The following is a 19344-nucleotide window of genomic DNA, read 5'->3' as shown; positions in this document are numbered from 1 at the left end:
CGCCCCTCATTGGAGCCCCGCCCTCCGGGAGTCCCGCCCTCCGTGGAGCCCCGCCCTCCGGGAGTCCCGCCCCTCATTGGAGCCCCGCCCTCCGGGAGACTCGCCCTCCGGGAGTCCCGCCCCGACCGCGCGCAGGGCCATCCCTTCCCGCGCAGGCGCGGAGTCGCCCAGCCCGGCCGGTTCTGTGGTTCTGGCCCCGCGCGCGCCTACCGGGAGATGGCGGACTTGGAGCTGCAGCTGGTGGCGCGGCGGATCCGCAGCTTTCCGGACTTCCCGATCCCGGGCGTACTGTTCAGGTGGGCAGCGCGGCCCGGGTGGGCGGGCCATGTGCGGACGCGCGGACAGACGGGCCCCGGCGCGACCTCCTTGTGCGCGGGCCAGTGGGGCTCCTGTGCCGCGGACCCACCCATGATCCCCGATTTCCGGGCCGGCAGCGACGGGCCCCGCATCCGCGCACAGCGGGTCCGCCCGGGCCGCGCCAGCCCTTTGCCTCTGACGGTGCCGCGTGTCAGCCCCCTGTCAGCCTCCCACCCGCAGGCCCGGGACTGGGCCCCGCCGCCCCCCGCCTCGCCCTGGGTCGGGGAGCGCGGGAAGCTTCTGGCCGGAGCGCCTGGGCCCAGCAGGCCTGTCCTCTGCGCGCAGGGACATCTCGCCCGTCCTGAAGGACCCCGACTCCTTCCGTGCCTCCATCAACCTCCTGGCCCAGCACCTGAAAAACGCGCACGGCGGCAAGATGGACTACATCGCAGGCAAGGGCATGTCCCGCGCGGCTGTCAGGAGAGCCCTGCCCCCTGCCTGCTGCCACACCGCTCTGGGAGGACCCTGGGCTGTCTGCAGGCCTGACTCGGCTCTCCACCCGGGCGCCCTCCCTCCCTGGCCTGCCTAGGGCTGACCTGCACCCTCCCTTCCCTGAGGGAATGGGCAGGCCTGGAGGTGCCCCCTGCCCACTTCTAACTCTGCACCCTGAGGGTGGCAGACCTCTCCGGCCCACCTCTGGGTGGGTACCACAGGGCCAAGAGACAAAGTCCCTCCCCAGGTTCCCAGCTACACTGCCAGAGTGCGAACCAGGTTGGCAGTTAGCTCGGGGGCAGGTGTGACCTGAACCTGCTGAGCTCAGCTTGTCTTCTTCCAGGTCTGCCATGTCTTGAGTTCCTGCTGCATCCCCGGCCCTTTGCCAGACTTCAGGACCTGGGAGGCAGCATGAACTGGGGTTTTCAGTAGAGAGGCAGGAAGAGACCCAGAGACAGGGCGAGGGGGAGAGTCAGGCATTCCTAGCAGCTCTGTCCCCATGAGTGACCAGGAACTCCATCCCCGGCATAGGCCCTGCCACCCCAGGGGAAGCACAGCCACCACACACCAGCCATTCACAGACCAGCCCCTCCCTCCTTCCTTGCCCTGCCCTGGTGATTCTTCCTACAGGAAGCCCACCCTGACCATACTTCCGGGACTGAGCTTCTTTCACAAACCACCATGCAGACTGGTTGGTACCCACTGGCTGCAGCCCCTTCATGAGATGTTCATTTAAAAAGCGACAAGCCCCAGGATGGTTTCCCACAGCCACCCTATGGGGTCCATCTGGGCCCTGACCCCTGGCAGCTCACTCCTGGCTCCCCAGCACCCGGGAGTCCTTGCAGGAATGTCATGAGGTAGATCAGTGTCACCTGTCTTTTTTGGAGCCAACAAGGCCAGCAGTTCCTTGGACTTGGGGTATCCATTTGTCACATGGTCCAGTCCTGCCCTGGGAGACCTTGTCTGCTAGCCATACAGCTGCTGCCCACAGCTTGGCTTCTGCCCCCGCAGGCATAGACTCGCGTGGCTTCCTGTTTGGCCCCTCCCTGGCCCAGGCGCTTGGCCTGGGCTGCGTGCTCATCCGAAAGCGTGGGAAGCTGCCGGGCCCTACCGTGTCCACCTCCTATGCCCTGGAGTATGGAAAGGTGAGGGTGGGGAGCAGGGCCAGGCCTGTGGCCAGGAGCTAGTGGGGAGCAGACCCTCCCTCACAGGCAAGGTTTGGGGGCCAAGTGGAGGAGTTATGGCTTGGCTCGTGGTCTCGCCTGCAGCAGGGTGTGGGACAGGTACAGATGGCTTTCAAGGGGCAGCATGAGAATCCCAATGCCCACTTTCTACCCGCAGGCTGAGCTGGAGATCCAGAGGGATGCCCTGGAGCCCGGGCAGAAGGTCGTGGTGGTGGACGACTTGCTTGCCACCGGAGGTGAGGGGGTGCTGGGCTGGGAGGAGGTGCCTTGCTGTGCACCAGATGGGCAGGAACCCAGCACTCAACAGTTGGCCAGTGTCTGGCCAGGTGGGAACCTTGGTTGCCATGCCAGCGTCCCGTCCCCTCTTTGCCCAGGAACCATGCATGCTGCCTGCGAGCTGCTGGGCCAGCTGCAGGCCGAGGTGCTAGAGTGTGTGAGCCTGGTGGAGCTGACCTCGCTGAAGGGGCGCGAGAGGCTGGGGCCAGTGCCCTTTTTCTCCCTCCTGCAGTATGAGTGACCGTCAACTGCTGCAGCCCCAGCCCGAGGAGACGCTGTCTCTGCCTCAAGTGCTGCAGTAACCTCCTTCCTGGCTGCCCACTTGGGACTTTTTTCACCATTTGGGTACAGCAACCACCTGGCCACCTAGCCCAGCCGTTCCTGCAGGTTCTGGAAGTGCCAAGGCCTGAAACTGGAGGCCCAGGCCGGGCTGCACCCAGACCACTGCAGGTAGCCTCACACTCAGGATAAACGTGAATAAACACTTTTGCTATAAGCATGGTTTCCTGTCATGTGTTGCCAGGAGGCCATCTGGGCCCTGGGGTGGTGGCAGCAGGGTGGGGGTACAACTCCCCAGAGCAGGGGACAGCAGTACTGGGACTTGACTGGGCAGCATCTGCCCTCCCCAAAACCTGGCCAACGTGGGCAGGTGAGCAGGGCAGCCGGCTGGGGGAAGTGCGCACACAGCCAGGACGGGCCCCTAAAAGACTACCACAGACTCGGCAGCTGTCCGAACAGGTTTATTCTGACAGTCCTAAAATGAAGGTGTCGGCAGGACTGGTTCCTCCTCGAAGGCTCCAGGGGAGACCCCCTTTCCAGACCGGCCTGCATCTCTCTGCTTGTGGCCCCTTCCTCCACCTTCGACCAGCAGCAGTCTCAGCGCTGACCTCTTCCATCACATCCTGCAGGCTCCTGCCTCTTTCCTTACAGGTGCTGGGCCCACGGTGCTCTCCCCTCAAAGCCCTCCACCCTAACTGCAGGGCCTTTTTGCCACTGAAAGGCAGTCATGGCTCCAGGGACAGCACAAGCCATCTCGAGGGGCCGTCATCCTGCCAGTTGCATGCCCTAAACCTGACCTGGCAGCAAAGCAGCTCCCCCCAGCCCTGCTTCCCTCAAGCCCCCACTGGGTGCTGGACCCAGCCCGTCTCATGGCAACAGAGACCACAGCCACCAGCAGGAACTGCTGGGCGGAAGCTGATGGGGACCACCACCCACAGGTGTAGAGGCCTGGGCCCTGCGTCCTGCCTCCAAGCCTCCCGGGCACTTGAGAACGGACAGCCAGGTGTGCGTGCTCAGAGAGGAATAAACAGGAGTAGGCCATGCCCAGGCCAGTGAGCCTGTCCTAGAGGTGCCCGCAATGGCAGCCACACTCACAGCCCCTCCTCAGCGCGGGCGAGCTGGACCAGCCGGGCGGCAATGCCTGTGAGGTCCGCGGCCTTGTCCAGCTTGACGTAGGTGTCGGTGCGGATGCGGTGCAGGCTGAGCCAGTCGGGCAGCAGCTCGGAGAGGAGGCGCACGTGTTTCTCCATCTCACCTGCAGAGAGAGGCGTAAGGCCGGGCCCAACACCCAGCAAAGGCCAAGCAGGATGCGCACACACGCAGGGCCAAGGCCAGTTCTGTAACCTTGGCTGGGGGACCTGAACCTCTGGTCCTGCCTGCAAGGGTGGGTATGAGGACCTTGCCAGCTTCCCTGGCCGCCTTCCTCAGGGCTCGGCCAGAGGGCAGACGCCCTGGGCAGCCCTGGCTCTCCTGTCTCCTGCAGGCCCTGGGGCCAGCCCCTGTGCCCCTCCTCTGTGCAGGCTGAGCCAGGCCTGGGCTGGACCCCATATGGGTCCTCCAACAGAGCAAACAAGGGCTGTGAGAACGCTGGCCTCATCAGGGAGGGCACTTGGAGGAAGCTGTGGAAGGGCAGAGGGCATCTTTGGGACGGGACAGCCAACGGTAGGAGGCGTCCTGCAGCCTGGTGCATAGAGACCTCAGAGGACATGGCCAAATGGCAGCAGACTGGAATTTGGTTCTGACCATGACTACAAGGGAAAAACGAGACCACCAGGAACTATGTGGCCTCATCTCTGCCAGGTGTCTGCCCAGCACACACAGCAGGTACTCAATGCATGCAGATGCCTAGAATGATCAGTGGCTGGCCACCCTCAGCAGGAACCCGGGGTCAGCCCCCGTGGGTGCATACCAGTGCTCATGGAGGCGCGGCAGCTGCCCACCATCCTGGCACAGGTCTCCTCCAGGAGCAGCGCTGGCTTCCGCTCGGACACGAAGATGCCGCGCAGCACGCGGGCCAGCTCGGGCAGCTGCTCCAGCTGCTGCAGGCGCTGCTCCTGCTCCGGCCGTCGAGTCATCTGCACCAGGTGCTTCTGCGCCTCCTTGGCCCGCACCTGGGGGTTATAGGGGATGGGTCAGAGGGGGTCAGATGGGGGATGGGCCCCACACACACCACCCACAGTGGTCATGCAGACTCACCCTCTCCAGGAGGGCCTGGGACACCCCCTTCAGTGCGCTGGGCAAGGAGACTGGTGGGGTGAGGTTGGGTGTGGGGGGCCCAGGGCTGCTGGGCTCAGCTGTGCGCAGCGCCAGGTCATTCAAAGCCTTCTCCATCTGGCGGACAGGCCAAGAAAGGTCACAGAGCAGCAGGGGGGCCACCCAGGGCCTCGCCTGTGGCCTGAGGAGGGGAGCCACGTGGGGGTCTGCTGGGCCCTGCCTTCCCCAGCTCTTTGGCCAGGTCCACCCCAGGAGAGAAGGGGCCAACCGGAGCCCTGCCTCACCTGGGGCGACATCAGGCCACGGGCCCGTGCCAGCACCTCCTGGGCTGTGCTGGGCTTCTCGGGGGTGGGCGGCTGGGGCAGCTCAGCTGGCTCGATGTCAGGCACTTCGTCCACATTGAAGCGTGGGTGCCAACGGGTCAGTTGGTCCTCGGGTACCACCATGGGGGGTGTCAGGGCAGCCAGGAAAGCCTGAGGGAGAAGGGGAGGGGTCCCACTGGGTGACCTGGGGTACAGGTCTCAGACTCCCCAGATGCATGGCCTCAGGCAAGGCAGTGAACCCTCCCTGTGCCCCAGCCAGCCAGCACCCCGAGTGCCGAGGCTTTGCTGGAAGAATGTCCATCGCCTAGGGCAGTCACCAGGGCCTGAGGCCAAGGGTCAAGGGTCAGGGAGACCCACCCTCAGCTGGGAATTTGAAGCCAGGACTCCAGGCCCAGGCCCCCCACCTGCACAGCCCAGGATGAGGCTCATTCAGCCTCTCTGGACCCGTGTCCTGCTCGATTAGATGACACCCTCGCAAGGTTGCTGTGTGGCCTGCAGGAGATAATACCACCAGCAGCTCTGAGCTCATCTGGCTGGACACTGCCCTGGGGCCTTGGCCTTGCTGAGAACAGGCCCCTGCACCCCACCCACCTCCTCACCTTGTGGTGCTCCCTGACCCGCTCCACCAGGTTCTGGCTGAAGATGTGCCGCCGCTGCAGGAGACGCGACGCTGTGAGCTGGGGGGCCGCTCCATCAGCCTCTGTGGAGAGCCCAGGCTTGAGCCCCAGGGCCAGACCTGCCCAGGCCCACCACTCCGTCCCCAGGGAGCTCAGCCCCTGCAGTGGAGCAGCCTCATGTCCACCCTGGAGCTGTGCTGTGTCCCAGGACAGGGAGTCGGGGCTTGGCCATACCAGGCCACTGACCTTGCTCCAGCAGTGGCTCAATGGTGAGCTGATAATCGGACCTCTTGATGTTGTCTTTGAAGGTAGGGACGTTGCGCTCCTGGCGGAAACGGTAGGATGTGGGATACACGGTTTTGATCTGGCCCATGTTGTGCGTCTCAAAGCGCCTGGGGAGGAGAGTGCACAGATCAGAAAGAGGCAGGCAGGGCGCACAGCAGACCCCAGGGACAGGGCCCCCGCCACAGCCCTCTCACTTGTGCATCATGTCCTGGACACCTTGCTTGACCTTGGCGAAGGTCACAGTCTCGGACCGGTTGTAGAGCAGGCTCACGATGGTGTCCATGCTGCGGAACATCTCGGCCAGCACCTGGTACTTGTAGGGCAGGACGAGGCCTGGGGGTCCGGGCTGGGCCAGGGCGTGGAAGCGCTGATAGGCAGGTGCCTTCTCGCGGCTGAGAGGGACGGGGCCGAGCAGCGAGAGAAGCCGCACAATGTACCACAGCAGGCTCTTTCCTGGGGGCCAACTGCCAGTCTCTCCCCGACACACACACACATACACACACACACCAACTCACCATGGCTCCACCAGGTGCCCCTCAGCCTTGGGCATGCCCGGATCCCCAGCATCCTTCTTCTGGGCACTTGCCCTCAGCTCCTGGACCCGTGCCCCCAGCTCCCGGGCCCGCTTGAGGCACGACCTGAGCTCAGAGGTGGCATCCTTCGAGGGGACCTGGGCAGAGGAGGCTGTCAGCCCAGCCCATTATCCCAGGTCACCCCCACACTGCCCTCAGGCCACCCTCTACCTTGTCCTCCTGGGCGGCAAGGCGGGGCCGTGGACTTGCAGACAGGGGAGCATTCTTTATCTTCTCTGGAGACGAGCAGGCTAGGGGGCCAATGGCAGGCAGGCAGCTGGAGCTGGTGCCCTGGGTGGGAAGGACCAAAGGTGACCAAGTGACAGGACCCTGGAGCACGTCTGGTTCTGTGGAAAGGGGCCCGAATGCTCCGCTTGCTCGGTTAACTGGACATGCAACCCCTCAGGGCCAGGTCCGTTAGCGTTGTGCGGCTCCAGGTCTGCCTGCCCAAAGGCACATGCTCTCTGGAAAGCCACCAGAAGGGCAGCTGCACTGCCGCTAACCCAGCCTTGCAGATAAGACGGGCTTTGGCCAGCCCGCTCAGGCCAGGCCCTTCTCTGGGCTCCGGCAGGCAGGGCCGCCCCAGCCCTGCTCAGCACCGCGCAGGGGCCTCTCCCCATCCCCCTGGGGCCCACACCCCGGCCCCGACCCGGCTCCAGGATCTTCGCCGGCCTCCTCTCCGCACCCGACCCCGGCTGTGATCTCGGCTCCGGCCGCACCCCTCCTCCTTTCCCCGCTGAGCGTCCTGCGGCCCGGCCCCTCCCGCCCAGCCTCAGTCTCCCTGGGCTCCTCCCCCGCCTGCCACCCCCTTCTGGCCTCAGTTTCCCCCGCGCGCCCTCACCGCGCCGGTCGGCTCCCGGGCTCCGCACGCGGGGGGCAGCCGCAGTCTCCGGCGCGCGGGGGGCGCGGCCTCGTCGCGCGCGGGGTCGGGGTCGGGGTCCGGGCGAGCGCGCTTGCGGCTGCCACTCCGGGTGGGCGTCGGGGTCGCGGCGCCCGGCTTGGCGGGGCTCGGGGTGCGCCAGGCCGGCTTGGCCCGCAGGGGCCCGGCTTGGGGGTCGCGAAGGCGGCGGCGCGCGAAGAAGTCGGTGAGGCGGCGCTGCGCCATGGCGGCCGGAACTGGAGGCTTCCCGCGCTTCCCGCCGCTTTTCGCGCCCCGCCGGGCCCCGCCCCGCGCCGGGCTGAACCATTGGGACTAAGACGGGGGGTGGGAAATGGACGCGCCCGGGCGCATGCGCGCTGGTGCCACGGCCCAGGCCTCGGCGCGAAACGGGCGAGGCGGAGGAAGCTGCCCCGTGGGGAGGAACTGCACCGAGGGGAGGGTACACTGCACCGTGGGGAAGGGGAGCTGCGTCGGGGAGGGGGAACTGCGCCCTGGGGAGGGGGAGCTGCGTCGGGGAGGGGAAGCTGCGCCGTGGGGAAGGGGAGCTGCACCGTGCGGAGGGGGAGCTGCACCGAGGGGAGGGGGAGCTGCACCGAGGGGAGGGGGAACTGCACCGTGGGGAGGGGAGCTGCGCCGTGGGGAAGGGGAGCTGCACCGTGCGGAGGGGGAGCTGCGCCGTGGGGAAGGGGAGCTGCACCGTGCGGAGGGGGAGCTGCACCGTGGGGAGGGGAGCTGCACCGAGGGGAGGGGAGCTGCGCCGTGGGGAAGGGGAGCTGCACCGTGCGGAGGGGGAGCTGCGCCGTGGGGAGGGGGAGCTGCGGCGGGGAGGGGTGGCTTCGGCCCCGGGGCCTCCAAACGACACGGGAGCCGGGCGTCCGTGGGGGAGGGGTCTGGGCCACGCCACGCCGCCCGAGCTGAGGGCCTGGGGATTCCTTCCCTGAACCTGATGGAAAGGAAGGGCTGGGATGAGAAAAGGGGCAGCGCGCGGCACTCACGCTCTCAAGTCTGGGTTACTGGGAAATGTGAGAACCCGGGTAAGGTGACGTTCTGCCACAGAAGAATGCGGCCAGGCCAGTCCGGGCAGTGGCCGCCCCCCACCTCGGGTCGGGGCAGGAAGGAGGGGGGCCGCAGCAGCTGGTCTTCCAAGGTTACACCTTTCCTGAAAGAGCCGGAATCCGGTGTGCCAGCAAACAAAGCCAAATAGGGACCGGCCATCAGTTGAGTGCTATTGGTGCAAAAACCCCAAGTGAGAAGTCGGGGGTGGGGGCCAAGGCACTGCGTTCCCTGGGGTGCCCTTCCTTCTGTGAAAAGGGGTTCGTAAATGGACGCTTGTTTTGCAAACAGCCGGGGGCAAGTTTCTGGTGGGTGAGGAAACCAGGGTAGACGACCTGACTGGCATTTTGAAGGCTCATCTCCTTAAGGCTTGCCCTGGTATGTGTGCTCTGGGCTCTCGGGTAAAACGTATTTCTTAATCAAAACGGGTTGCCTTTGGGGCTTAGAGCAGGAGTCCACGGGTGAGAGGCAGGAGGGAACTTTCGGGGCTGGTGGAAATGAGTTATATCTTGACAGGCATCTGGGTCACATTATCAGAACTTATGGTTTCTGATAAGAACATTTTGCTGCATGTTAATTTATCTAAAAAAAATAATTAGAAACAAATACTGAGCTCTGGTCCAAGATATACATGCAAGAGCGTGCAGGGGTGAGCTCTGCTGATGTGATAAAAAAAATAATAATAAGACAGATGGAGAGACTGACATACAGATAGATGAATGACAAAACCAACGTGGGAAAACGTCAGCTATGGAAGCCAGGGAAGTTGGTTAGTGGGTGTTCACTGTAAAAGTCTTTCGATTTTTCTGTATGTTTGAATTTTTTCAAAATAAAATAATGGAAAATGTATTTCTTATTGTGAATTAGAGACAAGAAAGTTCGAAACCGGGGCACAGTTAGCCTGTAAAGCACCTTTGTGCAAATTAGAAAAAGGACCCAGCGCCCTCAGCAGGCAGGGCTCACAAGCAGAGCAGGTGTTCAGCCCCTGCTCCCTGACTCAGCCAGGTGACCTAGTGCAGGGCTCAGCTTGCACCGCTCTGCAGGGCAGCGTTTGGGGTTCCTTCCAGCTGTAGTATTGTTGTGTTCTAATTAAGATGGGACGACCTGGCTTTTCTCAACAATAACAAAGTGACCTGGGGGTCAGAATGGAACACACTCTAAATTTCAGACTGCATTGCATTACAGAAGGAAAGCTTGTAGAATTATAGAATTTTTAGGGCTGCCGTCGGACCATAAATCAAAAGCAGAGCCCCTTCTCAAGAGTGACTGCAGTAGCCAGAGGACCCAGGTTCGATTCCCGGTGCCTGCCCATGTAAAAGAAAAAAAAATAAAGAGTGACTGCGGTAAATGGACCTCTGGCTCAGTGGAACACACTGCAGGGAGCGCGGTCTCCACACCTAGAGACACGGTGCCTCCCCCTCTCTCTTTCATATTAGAGAAAAGAAAACGTCTGGTGTGAGACAGGAATAGGCAGGGGACTTCACCACTGAGACTCTTCAATATCTGGCCATTTGGCCAAGCCCCTGCCCTCAGCAGATAAGCTGACCTGCGGGCTGGAGCTGGCAGGCCTCCCAGGGCCACGGGCCGTCATCCCTCCTACCACCTGCCCACCCACCAGTCTTCCCAGAGCTGTGCGGATGTCAGAGGCAGGCCCGGGGGGCACAGGAAATCCTGGGAGACCACCTCAGGATGTGGCCACCACTGGCTAAACATCCCTCCCGGAGAGTAGATCTTTTGGGGGTGATTTCAGTCTAGGAGGCCCCTTTTCAGGAAACCGCCCTGCTCGGCGACATGGTCTCAGCCTAGATGGCGAGGCCTGCAGCCACCTTCATTTGTGTCTCAGCCTGTGTGCATGGGGCTTCCTGCCCACCAGACCCCCTGGAGCCCACATGGGGTGAGAGAAGTGGGGGGGGGGGGGGCCTGAGAACCTGCTGCTGCAGGCAGGCCGGCCCCTCCTCAACCCAGCAGCTCCTCCTCAGGCCAAGCAGCCCCTCCCCATGGTGTGGGTTCCTTGCCTGCCCCCACGGTGGAGCTCCACCTGGAAGGCCCTGGGAGCTGCCCTGAGCAGGAGAGGGAAGGGCCCAGAGGCTGGAGGCAGGGTCTCTGTCTGACCTGGAGACCAAGAGCTCTGCCACAGGCACTTCCATCCCAGCTGGCTGGCAGGAAGGAAGCTTCAATTGTCTAACTACCATGTTAAAAAAGTAGAAAGAAACGGGTGAGCTTGTTTTAATAATATACTTTATTTTACTTATTATATCAAAAATGTTACCATTTCAATATCAAATCGACATATCAAAGTTGGGACGTTTACCTTTTCCTCCTCATAAGTTTTCTAAATCCTGCGTGTACTTTACAATTTCAGCACATCTCAATTTGGATGCTAAATTTTCAAGACAGACTTGATGTTTATTTAGATTTTATAAAATTTACGGTTGGAAGAAGGGATCTGCGTCCCCAAGCTGTTTGCAACATACTTAAAGGTTTCTCAATAATTGAATTGTGTGGGTTTTTAAAATTAAAATTAATTAAAAGAAATAAAATGTAAAATCCGGTTCCCCCAGTGTCCTTGTCACACCGCAAGTGCCTGCGGGACGCCCTGACCCCGGGAGGGGCTGCCGGGGAGACAGGCCAGGTGCCCGGAGCCGAGGAGGACGCCTGGGAGGCGGCCAGGAGGCGCGAGGGGGGCGCAAGCAGCGGGGCGGGGCTTTTGTAGGGCTGGGGCGGGGCCTAGAGCTGGAGGGGCGGAGCTCTGTGCTGCAGGGGTAGGGCTTGGCCCCAGCGGGGCGGCCTAGCGGAAGCTGAGGCGCGTCTGCGTGTGGGGTGTAAGGGGTGGGTAGGGTTGGGGGCGGGGCTCGGGACACCTAGGGCGGGGCGTGTCACCCTGCGCTAGGTGGGAGCCGCTATCAGCGCGGCTGGGCCATGGCCCAAGCAAGCATGTTGTGCGTGGGTATCCACGTGGGGGTCTGCAGGGGCCACGGGGTTTCCATATGCGTCCCTGCAAGGCGCTGAGTGCCCACCTGAGTGTCGGGTTCATGTGTGGGGCCTGCCCTGGATGTCTGCTGACTGTTGGTCTTTGGGGGGGTCCCACCCCTATGACAGGGAGCTGGGATGTTTCCACAGACCCTGGAGTCCTGGCCCCCCAAACAGGCAAGTGGAACCCTGGGGCGGGAGCAGGTGGCCCAGCCCAGGGGGCAGCTCTTGCTCTGGTGGGAGCAACCGGCCTGTGAAGCCCTGTAGGGACCCAGGAGGCTGGCCCAGCTGCTGGCCTGTCCCACCTACCAGTGGGACCCTGACCACGCCTGGAGTCCCCAGGGCTTTAGGGCCGCACCTGCAGGCACTCAGCCTGTGCGTGGATCCCTGTAGAGCCTGGGCACGGGGTGTCCTGGGGCCACCTGTAAGGACAGCCGTCCCGAGGGGAAGTGCAGCCCGCAGAGGAGAGGGCCGGCCAGGGTAGGGCACAAAGCCGACCTATGTGGCACCTGCCTAGCCTACAAGGGATGTTTGTCCCCAGAAGTCACCCTTGGCCTTGACCAGGTACCCTGAATTCTTCCTAAGGCACAAGGGAGAGTGCTCGGAAGTATGCGAGTAACTGAAGGAAGATGCTTGGCACTTCCCTCGATCACTTCTGAAAATGGTTGTTCTTATTCCAGGACATAGGCTGCCCCCGGGGCTCTTCCAAAGCCAGTCGGGTCCTGCTGCTTCCTCCCGATCAGGGGCCATGTGCCACCTGCCACCAGGTGCTGCTCAGGGCAGAGCGGCGCTCACCTAACACTTGCAGAGGTCCTGCCTTGAGCCAGGGCTGGGCTGGTGCACTCAGTGTGCTCCTGCCTTCGAGGGGGCCATCCCTGGGCAAGGGCGAAGGCTGGCGCGGTGCTTAGGAGTGCCAGGGTGCCCATTCCCACAGTAGTGCTAACTGAGCATCTGCTGTGTGCGGCTGCCCGCCCGGAGCCCAGGGCGTCGCAGCAGGTTTTCAGGGGGCACAGGCGTTAGGCAGACGAGCATGCACATTTGTACCTGTGACCCATGAGAAATGCGGGGGAGAGAGCATCGCTCCACTGGACCATTGCGGAGGAAGGGGCATTTCTGCTGGGACCTGGTGGTGCAGGCCGTTGGCCGCCAAGCCCTAGGGGCGGTGTTGTAGGCAGAGGGCAGCGTGTGGGAAGGGCAGCTGGCTGCAGGCCGGGGCGCTGGGAGTGGACGCTGAGGCTGGTGCAGTGGGTGGAGGCTTTGCGTCCTCTAAGGGCGCCGGGAACGTTCGCCCCAGGAGAGGAGAGCCGGGGTTCCCACATTAGGAGATGGTCCTGGCTGGGAGGGAAGCCTGGGTGGGCCTGGGGGCCAAGGGGGGGCTGGTGCAGCCACGGGGGCCCTAGGTGGGGGGGCTGTATTAGAGGGTGGGTGGGCTCACAGGGGCAGATGCCAGCTCCTCCGAGCCCTGAGCCCGTGGGCAGGGGGCTGCACACAGCAGCAGCGGAGGGAGCCAAAGCCCGGACTGGCAGCGGGGCAGAGCTACAGGTGAGAAAGGCCAGACCCAGGGGAGGGGCTTCTGGAAGGAAAGTGGAAGAAGGAGTGTTCGGCCTTTGAGGCCTCAGCCAGACCTGTGTCTTTGCAGGAGGAGCCCCCGAATTCCCGTCCCCAGGGTGCATGCCCTGTATGGTCCCCTACCCCTGAGGGGGTGCCTAGGCCAGGGCGTCTCCCGGGGACTGGGTCTCAGTGCGTGGCAGAGATGAGGCCGTCTGCAGGTACAGCTCAGGTGCCAGTTGGCTGACTTTGGGTTAAGCAGACAGCCGGTGTTCCTGAGTGATAACGTAAAACAAAATTTCCTATTTTAACCATTTTTAAGTGTACAACCCAGTGATACTAACTACCAGAAGTTTTTCAGGACCCCGAAAGGAGACTCTGCACCCCTGAGGGAATGACTCGCCGGTGCTCCTGCCCTGGTGCTCGTTACCTGGAGCTCTCTCTGTCTCTGCGCGCCTGCTCTGGGGGGGCCCCGGCTAAGGGGGGCCACACGCCACGGGTCCTTTAGTGGGCGGCTTCATCCACCCGGCTCCGGGCTCTCTAATGAGAGTTGGGCGTAGCCGGGGTCCCTCTGTCCTTCCTACGCCTAGGGCGCCGTGGTTTTGAGGTGCCGCATCTAGCTCGGAGGGACGCTTGCTTCTGCCTTCCTGCCGGTCTGCAGAGGCTCCTGTGAACGCTCCCCTGCAGGAAGCCGTCAGGAGCCCCTGCTCTCAGCTCCTTCCTCCCGGTCTAGATCCGAACCTGTGGGCAGGGGCCAGGGAGCACTGTTGGCCCCGAATGGGGGAAGGCCGCCCTTCCTGGGGGGAGGGGCGGCGGTGGCCCAGGTCCAGCTGCAGCCTCCCAGCCTTCCCTAAGCAGCTGCCGCCGGACCGCAGGGACACAGGACCCGGGCCCTCCCCTGGGTGCACAGGAAGCCTCTGTGCCGGCTGTGGGGTCTCCCGGGGGGGGGAAGGTGTGAGTGACAAGGGGCGAGAAGGGTGGGGGGCAGGAGCGCCTGAGCTGGCCTTTGCGCCTGGCTGACCGCCCTGTCGCACATGACTGCCCTCCAAAGGCCACACAAACGGCATCTCAGAATAGTTAGTCCGGGGTGGGGGGGGGGGGGAGAGAAGAATTTGTCCCTGAGGCCAAAGGTCAGCCACGCTACCCTTCTGGTTTGCATGTGTGGGCGGGGGAGGGGCACGAGGCGTCCCACGCTGAGGCTTCGGGCGGGAGGCGGGAGGTAGGAGCGTGGGCCAGGGCCCGAGAGGGGTGGCTGGCGTTGGGGTGCCTGTGCAGGATGCCCAGATGCCTACCAGGCCAAGCGGCGGCTTCAGCGGGCGTGGTCAGTGGGGGGCGCTGATCTGGGCAACCGCCACGCATCAAACCCAGACACGTGGGACCCTTCTCTGTGCCGGCGCTGTGCTGCCCCGGGGTGCGAACCCCGCCGGGACAGAGCCCCAGAGAGCCCCCCCGGTGCGTGGCTGCAGGTGACCACACCAGGGCGGTCAGGGCTGGGAGGGACGTGGTCAGCCAGACGTGGTCTCTCAGGGCCCTGGAAGTGGAGGAGGACCTGCCAGCCCGGGGCCTCAGCATTCCAAGCAGAGGTGTGGCTGGGGCCAGGGATCTGGGGAATCTCAGTAATCCTGCAGTCCTGGGGGCCAGGAGGCAGAGGAGGGCTTCAGCTGGGGTGGGAGGGGGCCAGGAGAGGAGTGAGGCGGCTTCTTGTTTGCTCTTGAGTCTGGTTGGCTCGCAAACCCCCTCCATCTGCCGCCTCCATCCCAGGCCAAAGTCCAGGGCCCAAGGACACTGCACCCCCCAGCGTGGTCTTTGAAGATGGCCGCCCTCTTCCAGCAGCACCCTGCTCGCTGCGCCCTCCCCCCGGAGGCCACATGCCCCCCTTTCAGCAGGGCTCCCTTTGAGGGGCAGGAGTCAGGGGAGCTGATGTGCCCAGGAGCATTCAGGGCCAGGATGTGTGACAAGTGGGGACCTGAAAAGGGCCTGGCTGGAGGTCACTGGTTCCACTGGGCACATCAGCTCCCTGATGTGTTTGGTAAACAAATTCCCGCCTGGGGAGGAATGCGCAAGGTCACGCTGCTCCACCCTGGAGCTGACCTGGTCAGTCGGGCCAGCCATGTGGGTGGGAGAGGGCGGTACTCAGGAGCGCTGGCACACAGCCAGGCCACTCCCCTGTCCAGCCCTGACCGGCGGGCGGGCAGCTCAGCGGAGGGTGGGCTCAGGCCAGACTGGGGTGGGTGGGCCGAGAGTGTGCTGTGGGCGCCACTTCCTCCTGCATCCTGAGAGGGTGCCTGCCATGTCCTCGCCTCGCAGGCCTGCCCTGGAGCCTGCTGCTGTCCGGGCAGGAGGAGGGGCCTCCGGGGAGCTATGGTCCTTGAGGTGGGGCCCTTCCAGTGTGTCGCCGGGTGGGTGAGACCCCAGAGTTCCCTGAATCCACCAGATGAGACGGGCAGCTAGGCCCAGCCGTTGAGTGCCCAGGGGACAAACACAGCTGCGTCTCGTCCCCAGGAGCCTGGCACGCTGGGCTGGTCAGTGCCGCCTGGGCTGCGAATGGTCTTTCCACAGAGCCATCCCAGGAGTTCTCGCCCCCGGCCCCTGCCACAGGGCCTGCCTCCTCCCCGAGGGCAGCTGTCCTTCCTCATGCACTGGGCCCTGTCCTGCGGCGGAGGTGACCGGAAGCCAGCCTGCCCGGGAAACAGCCATGGGGGAGAAGCCACTCCCCGCTCTCCCAGGACGAGGGGACCCTGTGCCCTACCTCCAAACTCGGCCTGTCTCCTCTGTTCTTTCATTCACCTGCTTTGTACAGGTTTCGGTGCTGGACATTCTCCAGTTTTTCACCAGATAATCGTGAAAATGACCTGAGTGACAGAGACGACAGCGCTTTGCCAGAGAGGCGCTGCAGCCATCGAGCTGAGCAACGCCAGGTCCCGCTGCAGGGCAGCCCCTGACCGCCAGCCAGGCCCCCTGCATCGTCCCGGGGAGGGGGGCTTCAGGAGATGCTGGTCAGGGCCCGGGGGCAGCAGTCTCTCAGAGGCTCGGTGTCCCGTTGGTCTGCTGGGTGCCAGCACTATGCAGAGGGGACATCGCTCATGCGGACAGTGGGACTTGGGGTCCAGCCCCCTTCTGCCCCCGACCCCACTGGCCGGGCTCCAGTTTCAGGGCCAGATGGGGCAGGCAGTCACACACGCGCGTGTAGGCCTGGTTCGTTTGGGAAACGCCGGGGACTTCTCGGGCCTCGGGCCTGGGGGCAGTGCCCACTGGCTCCTGGTGGCAGTTTGGGGGGGCCCGACCTGCTGACCGGCTGACTCCCAACCAGCCAGCGAGGCTGCAGGCCATTTCAGCCCAGCTTTGAACCGAGGGTGCTGAGCCAGGAGCCACTTGCGACTCGCCAGTGCCGTCTTGAGCACACATGTGTCGCGTGCCGGCTTCGGTCAGCAGGGAAGCTGGGCCTGGGCCAGCCTCAGGTGGGCAGAGGGCTGGAGAGGACAGAGGTCCCCGGCCCACACGGGCCAGCTGCACGAGGGAGGATGGTCCTGGAATCGTGTGCCGCTTGCTAGCTTGCTGCGTCTGCCGGGACCTTGCATGGGGACGCTGTCACGTGGGTGGCCCTTGACGGATGAGCCGCAGCGAGCAGATGCGTTCTCCCAACCACTCTGTCGTGGGTTCCCTGTTTTCCAGACAAAGTCTGCATAGCAGGGGCTGTGCCAGGACTCTGGAGGGCACAGTGGGCACCCCTTCTGCCTGAGTCCTGCCAGGGCCTGCTCCCGGGGGGCAGCTGGGGGCAGGGCCGATGACCTGCCGGCCGCCCCCTCCCCTGCCTGCTGGGGTGCGCTCAGGCCTCTGGGGCCCCGGGCTGCTTCCTGAGGATGGAGGAAGGAAGGAAGGACACTGTTGGGGGTGGGGGGCAGCCTTCCCCCAGCCTGAGAGGAAGGGGTTTGTGCCCGCAGGGGCTGGGTGGAGCACCCAGGAAAACACTGGGCCCACTCATCCTCCCCTGGTTCCATTCCTGTTCTTCGTTTCCAGGAAAGGGGCCTGGGAAACTCAAAAGGAGGGGCTCAGTGACATAAACAGGAGCGCCCCTGAATCTCAGAGTGTCTGGCCAGGAGTCAAGAAACTGCGCCGGAGAAACAGATGAGCGGGCGTCCGTGGGTGCCTCGGGGCTTGGGGGAGGGAGACTTTCCGGAAATAGGTTGAAAGGCCTTGAACTACATGCACACGTCTTACATTTTAAGTACCCACAAGTAAGGGTGACTGTGTGGCCTTGGGGAGAACACGGGCATTGCACAGGCCGCAGCAGTGTCTGGGCCCCCCCCCCCCAAAGCCTGCCCCCCTGACACCCGGTCACCGTGTCCCCAATGCAAGTTTCAAAGCACAGGCTGAGCCGCGGGGCCCAGGGGGGCCTGGCCTCTGGGAAAGTGCCCCCCGCCCCGCCTGTGGGAGTCCTTACCTGGGCGCTGGCAGGGCTGCCCCTCCCCAACCGCGCAGGGAGTTCTTTCTCGGAGGCTCCGCCCCCATTGTGCTAGGTTCTAGTTTATTTTATAAGTAAGTGATACATGCATACAGTAAAAACCTCACACAGCACAAAACGGTATTTCAGTGAACATGTTTCTCTGCTGCGCTCGGGCCAGCAGTCCCTGTGACAGGGTCTTTTGTCCGCCCAGGGCCTGTCCCAGCCTTGGGAGTGGGCTCAGGCCCCAGGCGGCCAGGCGTGCTGCTGCCTCTGTCCAGTCGGGACAATGGATCTCTAAGGCTGTCCACGCTGACCCAGGGTGGCCTTTCCCTCGGCCGCAAGGCGTTCCCTCGCCCGGGGGTACAGTGGCTTATTTAACCCACCCGCAGTTTTCTCTCCAGGTCTTCTGCTACTCTAACGACTCCTGGACACACATCTCACCTGTCAGCAAGTCCCGAGAAGGCGTCCCCATCTCTTAGTGGTGCCTTGACTGTAAGCTAGCGGGTTCCCGCGGGCTGCCCGCTTTGGGACCCGCCTGCCAACTCAGGCCCTGAGTCATCTTGCTTTTTCCCTCTTGTACCCTGCTCTTTGGAGAGGGCCTGCACACTTGGGGGGCTTTTCCCTCCCCACGCATGGAAGGACTTAGCTGAAAGGAAGGGTGGGTTTTCCTAGACCGCTTCCCACAGCAGCCGGGGCCCCTCTTGGCGTCTGGAAGTCAGGAAGGGAAGCCCGGTGTGGGCAGGGCAGGGCCTGGAATCTTCACCCTGCCTGATCCAGCCTCCGGTGGCCCTGTCCTTGGCGTCCCTTGCCTGTGGACCCCTGCCCCAGGGTCTGCCTCCAGGTTGCATGGCCTCCCCACTGTGGGCCTCAGGGTCTCCGATCCCCTCTCTTGAATCATGGGATTTTCACTCAATTCCATCTGCAAAGACCCTTTTCCCAAATAAGGCCGCAGCCAGCCTGAGGGTCGGATGTGGACATGTCTTTTGGGGCCACTGTCCAGCCTGCTACAAACGTTTTTCAAACTTTCTTGCCTGGGGAACTTTATTTAAACAACCCTGATGCTGGAGCTGCTGGGGGTGGGAACTCTTGGTTTTCCTTCTCCCCTGTACCCGATTTGAAATTCCCATAGAAGCCTCTAATGTCAGTGTGGAGGTCACTGAGGCCAGCACCCCCGTTCCCCCCCGAGGGCAGGGATTCTCTGGAGCTCCTCCAGCAGAGGTGCCTGCTCCCCGGCTGCCCTTGGGTGCTTTGTCCCTGGGGTAGGGTGAGGCACCGTCCTGGGCAGGTGAGGGGGAGGTTGGGGTTGGGACTGGGGTTTTGGGCCCCGGGCACTGTTCTTTCACAGGTCCCAGTACGGCGGGGTGTCCCCTCCCCAGAGGGGAGCCCCTGAGAAGGTGCCGCGGGCGACCCCGAGGGCAGGCACAGCCGGGGAGGGGAGGGGCCCTCAGGACTGGCCCTATCTGCCGTCTTCCCACTGCTGAGGCTTTCCTCCCTCCCCACCCGGCCCATGGCCTGAGTCAGGAAAGGACCAGGGGAGCCCCTGGGGGCGGGGGCAGCCCCCTCTGGGTCCTGGGCCCCCACAGCGTAGGGGTGCCACTCCATGGCACCGTGTGGGCCGAGGCTCAGCGAGGGGAGATGGCCCCTGGGTGCCGCCCAGCATGGCCAGGATGCTGGGGACCCTGGGCCTGCTGCTTCCAAGGAGTGGTCCAAGGACAGCAGACCCGGCCTCACCTGGACGCTGCCTCCAGCTGTCTCTGCGCCAGCACCCCAAGTCAGCTTGCCCAGGGTCCCTGGGCTCCTTCCGCCGTCTGCCGTCCGGGAGGAAGCCTGGGCTGCCTGTCCTGGGGGGCGTAGACTTCTAGGGGGACCAGATGTTAACCAGGGACCCGTGCAGCAGGAGGGCGGAGGGC

General features: G+C 63.6%; 2 protein-coding genes across 3 annotated transcripts; one reads left to right on the top strand and one right to left on the bottom strand.

Moving 5' to 3' along the window:
- The first annotated feature begins 136 nt into the window (after window positions 1-136).
- Window positions 137-2745, top strand: APRT (adenine phosphoribosyltransferase). Of its 2 annotated transcripts, none has more exons than XM_077133671.1 (5): window positions 137-296; window positions 643-749; window positions 1801-1934; window positions 2131-2209; window positions 2348-2745. In XM_077133671.1, exons 1-5 carry the CDS (start codon window positions 217-219, stop codon window positions 2488-2490), a joined length of 543 nt encoding a protein of 180 aa, XP_076989786.1. In that variant the 5' UTR covers window positions 137-216; the 3' UTR covers window positions 2491-2745. The 2 variants fall into 2 exon arrangements, with proteins under 2 accessions (XP_076989786.1, XP_076989787.1); XM_077133672.1 differs by having other exon boundaries at window positions 138-296; window positions 2482-2745.
- Window positions 2746-2900: 155 nt separating this feature from the next.
- Window positions 2901-12368, bottom strand: CDT1 (chromatin licensing and DNA replication factor 1). The gene is made up of 15 exons (XM_077130497.1): window positions 12238-12368; window positions 11801-11864; window positions 11048-11199; window positions 8434-8578; window positions 7381-7731; window positions 7139-7337; window positions 6711-6940; window positions 6483-6637; window positions 6162-6359; window positions 5929-6074; window positions 5665-5765; window positions 5027-5215; window positions 4725-4859; window positions 4438-4639; window positions 2901-3783 (listed from the first exon to the last, which is right to left on the bottom strand). The coding sequence occupies exons 1-15, from the start codon at window positions 12366-12368 to the stop codon at window positions 3620-3622; spliced, it is 2562 nt and encodes an 853-aa protein (XP_076986612.1). The 3' UTR covers window positions 2901-3619.
- Window positions 12369-19344: the final 6976 nt, after the last annotated feature.

The sequence above is a fragment of the Tamandua tetradactyla genome, chromosome 16 (genome assembly GCF_023851605.1).
Source record: "Tamandua tetradactyla isolate mTamTet1 chromosome 16, mTamTet1.pri, whole genome shotgun sequence".
Classification (NCBI taxonomy): domain Eukaryota; kingdom Metazoa; phylum Chordata; class Mammalia; order Pilosa; family Myrmecophagidae; genus Tamandua; species Tamandua tetradactyla.
The sequence above is the reverse complement of the archived record's forward strand: the minus strand, read 5'-3'. Positions and strand labels throughout refer to the sequence as shown.